This window comes from Gavia stellata, chromosome 5, assembly GCF_030936135.1.
Source record: "Gavia stellata isolate bGavSte3 chromosome 5, bGavSte3.hap2, whole genome shotgun sequence".
Classification (NCBI taxonomy): Eukaryota; Metazoa; Chordata; class Aves; order Gaviiformes; family Gaviidae; genus Gavia; species Gavia stellata.
Genome location: NC_082598.1, coordinates 41,426,296 through 41,434,265, shown reverse-complemented (window position 1 = coordinate 41,434,265; position 7,970 = coordinate 41,426,296). Strand labels below are relative to the sequence as shown.

General features: G+C 47.2%; 1 protein-coding gene across 1 annotated transcript; it reads right to left on the bottom strand.

Moving 5' to 3' along the window:
- Positions 1 to 5,038: 5,038 nt before the first annotated feature.
- Positions 5,039 to 7,225, bottom strand: HMGB2 (high mobility group box 2). The gene is made up of 5 exons (XM_059817805.1): positions 7,203 to 7,225; positions 6,539 to 6,709; positions 6,247 to 6,392; positions 5,990 to 6,164; positions 5,039 to 5,500 (listed from the first exon to the last, which is right to left on the bottom strand). The coding sequence occupies exons 2-5, from the start codon at positions 6,686 to 6,688 to the stop codon at positions 5,348 to 5,350; spliced, it is 624 nt and encodes a 207-aa protein (XP_059673788.1). The 5' UTR covers positions 6,689 to 6,709; positions 7,203 to 7,225; the 3' UTR covers positions 5,039 to 5,347.
- Between the last annotated feature and the right edge of the window lie 745 nt (positions 7,226 to 7,970).

The window sequence follows — 7,970 nt, the reverse complement described above, 5'->3', positions numbered from 1 at the left end:
CAGTACTGGACCATCAAGAGCCTCTCCAACACTGAGGCTAGGGGGGATAGTTGATCTCAGGGTATCAGGATAGTCAGAGCAATGTACAGGTTCACTGACTAATTGGGGCTGGCCTGTGACAATTACTTAATTGCACTGATGAAGAGAAATTTGTGTAGGCAGTCAGCTTTTTGACTGGGTAGGTCTTGTGCACATCCTACAGTTAGCAGAGTTATGCATCCCTCAAGGGCTGTGTGCACTGGAGAATGCAGCAGCGAGCTCGACATCTGGGCTCCGTTACGGTATTCTTGACACTGGATTCAAAAGGAATCATGGAAGAGCAGACAGGGCTGTGATACAGCTCATACGAGAGGCCCAGCAATTTCGGAAATGCAGGGGTTGCTGGCAAAACACTTATGTATTTCAAGATGTGGAAAGAAATACAAGCCAAAATGAGAAACAGAAAAATAAATATATGCTAAGGATGGTAAGGCAAGTGAAGCAGGATCAGTGCCAGTCACCACCACAGTAAATAATCCATCACTGAGCAGTAAGTACTAGATTATGTACCAACATTATATACAAGATGCCTGCGATTCAGTTACGAAAACAGTTCAATAGATCATTAGGTAATCAAAGATGAAACTCCTATTCCTTTTTTTTCTGATTTTCTCTCCACACCCATTTGCAATTTCTTTTGTGTTATTTGAGTTCTCAAGCCTGTATAACCTGCAGTCAGTTCCCAGGCCTGTAGCTGTTCTGATCAAGGTTTTCCTTTTGAGAACACGCGCACAAAAAAAACCAAAAACCCAGAAGAGGCATATTTACAGTTCTTCTGACCATAGGTTTTGCCTGGGAAAAACAAGACCAACTTTGTAAATAGGCTTTGTTCTAAGTCAATCTAAGAAAAAGGAAACTTTATATTCCTTTAGGAAGACAGTAAGGAAATACTAAATACCTGTTTTGTTCTTAACTCTTTACCTAATAATGCCTGACATGCAGTTTGCTTTTCTAGCAAACGTCTATTACGTCTTCACAGAATTATCTGTTACAGCTCCAGCATCTCCTCCAGACTGATGTAATGCAGTTTATTGTCCACCCTCATTACCCACGTCATAAACGTTAGGCCTCCTTTTTCCCCTTCACGTGTGTTGGGGCAGCACGTATTAACATTTAACACACTTTGTATTAACTCTGTATTTCACCTGCTGGTTTTATTACCCTGTCACTTCAAGCTGCAGGCTGGCTTTGCAGTTCTTCGCTGTTAGCTCTCGTCTTTGTTGCAGCACCATTCACCGCTTTTTTTCCAAGTCACGCATGTATATTAAACAGTCTTCACTAGCCATTAACCCCATCTCCAAAAATAACCTGCGGGATGTCATAGGTGATTTTCCTCCACTGGTGAAACTGATGACTAATTCCTGTTTTGTTCCTGTATTGTTAACCAGCTGTTTATTCATGCAAGGCCTTTAATGACGCCTTACTTCTTTTATGAGAAGTAGACCAGACCAAACTCAAGTAGACCAGAACTACCTGATCTCCTTTACCTTCACGTTCACGGATTTCTTTGAAGAATATTTACAGGTCTGTGGAACAGGATTTCCTCTTGTGAAATCACAAGTCCTATTTAGCCATTTGTCCAGCAACTCTCGGCTGTACTATGGCTCCTACCAACTTGCCATACGGACATTACTGGTCTGAAGTGCCCTGTATCTCCACAGAATGCTTTCTAAAAATTAGTGTCATATTTGTGACCTTCCATTGCTCTAGCACTAAGGCAGTTTTAAGGGAAAAAATAGAAAGTACGGTTCATAGTTCAGCCATTTCATCCTTGAATTTCCTTAGAACTCTTGTATGAATACCATCTGTCCTGTCATTTTGTTTCAAAACCTTTTACACTTGGATTTGAGACAGATGCTCCGCCATGCCTCCCCCATTAAGAAGTTCTGTCATGAAAACTTCCTGAAGCTCCGCTACAAGGTTAAAAAAAGAGAAGCTTTCTTTTCCTGAAATCTTCTCTAGGCATTGCTACTGTATCTTGACCTTCCATAGCCCCTAGGACTGCTTGGCAGGGCTCCTGATTCTGAAGTGTTTGAAAGTTGTTATTAATCCGTGTGTTTTCTCGCGTTGCTCTGATGCTATTTTTCCCTGCCACTCGTTGCTGTGTCTGGCCTGTCAGGGTGCAGGTTTCTTCTGGTTTAGAAACAACTTCGACTGTTCAAAGACTGCTTTCCTACGTTTGTTATTCTCCCATACCAGCTCTTTATCCACCTGAGTCTTATTTTTGGTGCTCTTTTTGTCTGCTTTACTGGGTGGTATGCCTTTTTGCTGGACCTCTAACGCAAGGTGAGCAGTCTCACTGATGCCTGCAACCATTTCGGGCGTCCCTTTTAGTTTTGATTTCAGACACAGCTCCCAGTTCACCTCCAGTGAAAACTTTCCAGTGAGTAATTTCATAAGATTATCCATATTGAACATGGATGTGAAAAACTAATTTAGCTTTTCTTCTATGGCCTTGCCTTTTCTGAACATTCCTGTTGCACTTTGATCACTTACAAGTCCTATCTGAACGCCCTGACCTGACATACTGTATTTTTTAAAGCTTCATTTGAAAGTAGTTAATTTACAGATGCTCTTTTCCATTTGCCTTTAATCTATATTCAACATCCTTCTTATCAAAAAGACAAAATATTATCTTAAAAAATTACTAATTACCTTTAGTCATGACATCATTCTTAGTTGATAGATCAGCTTGATGCAGAGCTTTGCCGTGGCTTGCTGCAGCTCATGCTAACGTGGCATGCACACAAAACAATCTGTGTAATGACGTGGATCAGGCTGGTAGAGCGGTGCAATAGACTGTTTTGGCAATGAAGAGCTCCAGCAGTCAGGATATATTTGTAAATGAGATCATAAATGAAAGTAACTCACAGGTGGCTTTTCATAGAGCATTGTTAGGACATGGGACAACAGTGGCCACATGAGGCAGTTCTGCACTGATTTGTGCTGAAGTTGTGTTGAAGTTGTGTTGAAGCTAAACTAGCCAATTAATGCTAAACAGAATTGAACCCAAAAGTCATTTTACCTCACTGAGGAAAATATTAGAAGAGCTCCTTTCTTCTGAATTACCTCAAGATATGCTCTTATTCTGACACAGTATTTAAAATTCTGTAACCCATACAGCTTTCTAGGACACCTGAAGGGTTATATTTCGTTTCAATTTAAAAGCACTTGAGCAGAAGTAAAAAGCATTTCAAATAATCAAACTAGTCAATTTACTCTGATGCTACTGCTCCACTGCAAAACATTATTTAAATCTAATCAGAAAGACTTCCGAAGCATCACAGTTCTGTTCAGGGAGTCTGAGAACTGAGAGGAGGCGATGGTGAGTTTCTGCAAGGAAATCTGAACAGAATATGCTGAAAATGAGACCACTGTCATCTCAGCTACACGCTAGGTCAGGGAATTGCCTCTAGCTGGAAGAATTTTTGAGTTAAGGATAAAGGTGCTCTAGGATTGCAAACTCTCTACAGGAGAAAATGTTCTTGAGCACTGGATGTACTGCACAAAGAACAACTGCCTCTCGCTTCCAGTTTATGCCTGTGGTTTCCCGAAATCTGAGCTTGCAAAATGGAGCTATTGATCCTGCCTGTGTTGAGTACCTCTGGCAGGTCCAACGTACAACAGCAGCTACTCCTTCTGATGCTACTTTAAGTATCTCAGGGGCAGGATAGGGAGGGAAAAACAACTGGGTTTCTAAGACCTTCAAAGCTTAGCACCTACTTCAATATAAAAATGTTTGAATCGCTTGCTTACTGTAAAGGCAATTTCTTACTACCTTATTTCTGTACTTTCAGGAATACACAAAGTGGTTTTGTCAAGACTCATTTCAGAAAGTGCTACATTATCTTTGACCTACTGCAGTGACATTTGCCACCATTACAGTGTTGAAATCACTTTGTATCTTACACATGTACAATGACTGTATGCAAATTTATTTCAGAAGTTGATGGACAATAGGGAGACACTTTAAAAACAAAGGAAGAGCTGGGAGCCTGCCCTTTATAGTACTTAGTATTTTAGACAGTAAATGCTTTTCAGTGATAGGCTTTCTGAGACTGATAAAAGCTATTGCCCAGTATTTATCTCAACAAATTGAACAAGCTATTAGTTTAGCTGTGGGATCTCCAATTCCCCACGTGCAAATATCGTTAGGTATCTAGACTTTTAAATATACTAAAGGTTGAGTAAAAAACTGAAAACCAAGAAATAGTGTAACTGGCGATACTGTTTCCACCACAAACAGGAACGTGTCAGGAGCACATGTTCTTTACAAATGCTGCCTCTTTCCTGCAGGAATCTATTGGCGTGTATGGAGGTAACATTCCAACATTTTTCATGCTGTTCTGCAAGCTGTGTATTTTATGACAAGCCACTAATACTGGGGCCAGGGGGAGAGAGAAGGAGTAGAGAACATCTGGGAAGACATACCTCTAACCACATCTGCGTTATAGCCAACTTTCCTATCCTGATACGGACAGCAGAAAAGGCTGGTGACCCTGAGCTCTGGGAGGGGAAGCTCCTAAGACTCACTCCTTATCAGCTAACATACCAAGACAAAACTTTAAGACCTCTGCTTCAGTAGTTTGGAGGGGAAAAAAACAATCCAGGAGTATCAGCAACTTTGGTACTTATAATTAGAGATATTTTTTTCTCTCAGGTGGTGACATAAGAAAATGCTTGCATAAGGAAAACATCAATTACCACTAAGGGTAGTATATGTGGGAAAGAAAAAGAATTGTGGTTAAAGAGCAAAAAAAAAAGTTTAAAATCCAGTATAAACTCCAGGAGTCAACACTTCAAGACTTGCCAGTTTTGCAGGAACAGCAATAGCCCAAGAACAATGCAAAGCACTATGCTGCGCAGGGCTTCAGCATTCTGGGAGTACCCAGCCTCTCAGAAATATTAAAAATACAACAATAATCATGTACAACATTTTATTACAAAATTGTTAAAAAAGTAATACAATGCAATATACTACAAAATATAAGATCAGCTATTAAGCTACCTCCTTTGTTTTACTTAGCTATAAAGAAACACCTGGCTATCAAGTCACTGAATTTCAACAAAACCATTAAATATGCAGAAACATTCCACAACTTTTTCTCCTTTTTTTTTTAAACCGAACTGTAGCAGCCCTCCGCTACTACTTACATTAAAAATAGAGGTCTCCCTACAAAGAACCACATTACCTATACACAATTCTGTACAGATTTTTATACTGAAGCTAACAATGAGCTGCACTTGAGTTCACATTCTTAGCAAAATATTGGATTTTGAGCATAAATCTTTACAGCAGGACATTTGTTTATTCCTCATCCTCATCTTCTTCCTCCTCTTCATCATCTTCCTCCTCCTCCTCCTCCTCTTCTGGTTCTGCTTTCTTCTTAGATCCTGCAGGCCTACCTGGGCCCTTTTTTCCTGCATCACTCTTGCTCTTGGCACGGTATGCTGCAATATCCTGCAAGAAAAATGCCGTTTAGCTCCTGGCAATGTAACTCTGAAGACAAATTTGTACTGCTTTAGTAACTTAATACTATACTGTGCAAATCAAACACAGTGTGTGCGGAAAAGCGGGCTTTCAACTTTGGGACCTTCTTTCATGCTTACACCTTTTGGCAAGAGAATGCGTGATCCAGTTTTAAGAATTTCATGACTGCAGTGCTGTGGAGTATGACTGTGTATTTTTCCAAGCAGCTGACCTGTTTTCTGGAAGTAAAGCATCTAATTGGTTAAAATCTCTAGACATGTAAAAACGGCATCCAGGTTCACCGTAAGGGTTCCAGATACCTCCCAGGCCACACCTTTCTATGCATTCTGGAGCCTGACAAAGGTTGACGTAAACATTTAGAATTATGTGCCATATATACTTTTAGGTGCAAAACAAAAGCCACGCACATTTACAGTGACCTCTACAACTTTAACCATTATTTTATCACTTTCACTGTACCTTTTCATATTTCTCCTTTAGTTTTGCAGCCTTCTGTTCATATGGCTGTTTATCTTTGGCCGACTGTTCAGACCACATTTCACCTAATTTCTTTGCTGTATCTCCAATAGACAAGCCAGGATGATCATTTTTGATTTTTGGACGGTGTTCAGAACAGAAAAGGAAGAACGCAGATCTAAAATGAGAAACACCAATTAAAATGAAGTGTCAGACTGACCTAATACTTTTTTTTTTTTTTTGGTCGTAGAAACACTTACGGTGGTCTTTTAGGAGCGTTGGGGTCCTTTTTCTTTCCCTTCTTCTCGCCTTTGGGAGGAACATAGTTTTTCATCTCCCTGTCGTAACGAGCTTTGTCTCCTTTAGCCATTTCTTCAAACTTTCCTTTTTCCTTGCTAGACATTGTCTGCGAACACACGGAGGGGAAAGGAGAAGAGCCTGGATCAGATAAAGCGCCCGGTGACCCACTAACGTCTGAGCAGCAGCTGCTAGCAGGGATCTTTTCCCAGCAGCCCGCAGCAGCTCAGCACGGCCCGGCCCGGCCCCGCTCACCTTCCACCGCTCCGAGCACTTCCGCGAGAACTCGGCGAAGTTGACGGACGAGTCCGGGTGCTTCTTCTTGTGCTCCTCGCGGCAGGTCTGCACGAAGTAGGCGTACGAGGACATCTTGCCCCGCGGCTTGTTGGGGTCGCCTTTGCCCATGGCGAGGTCGGCGGCGGGTCCCTGCCGGGGGGGTGGGGGGGGAGAGGAGGCGTGAGGGCGGGGCCGCGGCGCGGAGCCGAGCCACGGCCGGGCGGGGCCGCGCCTCAGGCCTCTCCCGCCTCTCGCCCGCCGGCGCCTTCCCGCCCGAACACGCCCCCCGCGGCCGCCGGCCCCTCCCCCGCCGCAGCCCCTCGCCCGCCCGCCCGCCCCGCGGCACCTCCCGCCGCCGCCAGGCACCTCCACCCGCTCCCCGCGGCGGGCGGCCCGCACGGCGCCGCCGCCCGCGCCCCGGCCCTCCCCGGCGGGGCCGCCGCCGCCCTGCCCGCGCGGCCGGCCCCACCGCCCGGCGGGAACCCCCCCTTCAGCCCCGGGCGCGCCGCCCGCCCGCCCGCCCCGGCAGCCCCGCGCTCCCTCCGCGCCCAGGACTGCCGGCGGCGCCCCCTCCTTCCCGCTCTCCCTCGCGCTCTCCCGCTGCCCTGCGGCCTCCGCCGGCGGGGGGTGCGCGGGGCCTTGCCTGGCTGGGTGGAGCGGGCGGCGGCGGCGCGGGGCTCTGCTCCCTCCGCTGCTGCTGCTAAATGGTTTCCCGGCGGCGCACTTACAGCCTCTTGTTTTCCACAGCCCTACCCGCCACAGCAACTTGACCCGCGGCGCCCGGGGGCCCGCCCCCCGCCGCAGCGGATTGGCCGCCGCGCCAGTTCAAACTGCCTGCGGCCCCGCCCGCCAGGGCCGGGGCCGCCGGGGATTCGCTGGCTGCGGCTCCGACGTCAGTGGCCGAGCAGCTCCTCGGCTAGGTCGAGCGCGAGGGGGTCGTTAAGCGCTCATACTCGTTGGAACCGGTTGGGGTGAGGATAGTGGAGGGGGCGGAACCAAAAGCGCTGGGCGGTGATTGGATGAGAGGGACGGTTTAAAAAACCGCGGGGACCCCCGCCATTGGCCGCCGGGGAGTGTGCGCGTTTTGATTGGGCGGAGCGGGATGCTGTAGCGTGGTTTAAAAATACAAAGGGAGGGAGGAGGATGGTGGGGCGGGCAAAACAAGAGGAGCCGCGGAAGGGGACGGGCGGGGTTCCGGGGAGCGCGTGGTGCCGCAGCTCGGGACGAGCTCCTGCCGGCGGCCGCGGAAGGCCCGGCCGGGGGCAGCTGCCCCGCTGCGGCCCGGCTGCCGGAGTGTGTGGGGCCTCCTCGGAGGGGGGAGCCGGCGCCCTGGGCGCTACCTTCTTCCTGTCCGGGGGGGGGCAGCCGGGGGCGGGCCGCGGCGGTGAGCGCGGCCCTCCCTCCCTCCCTC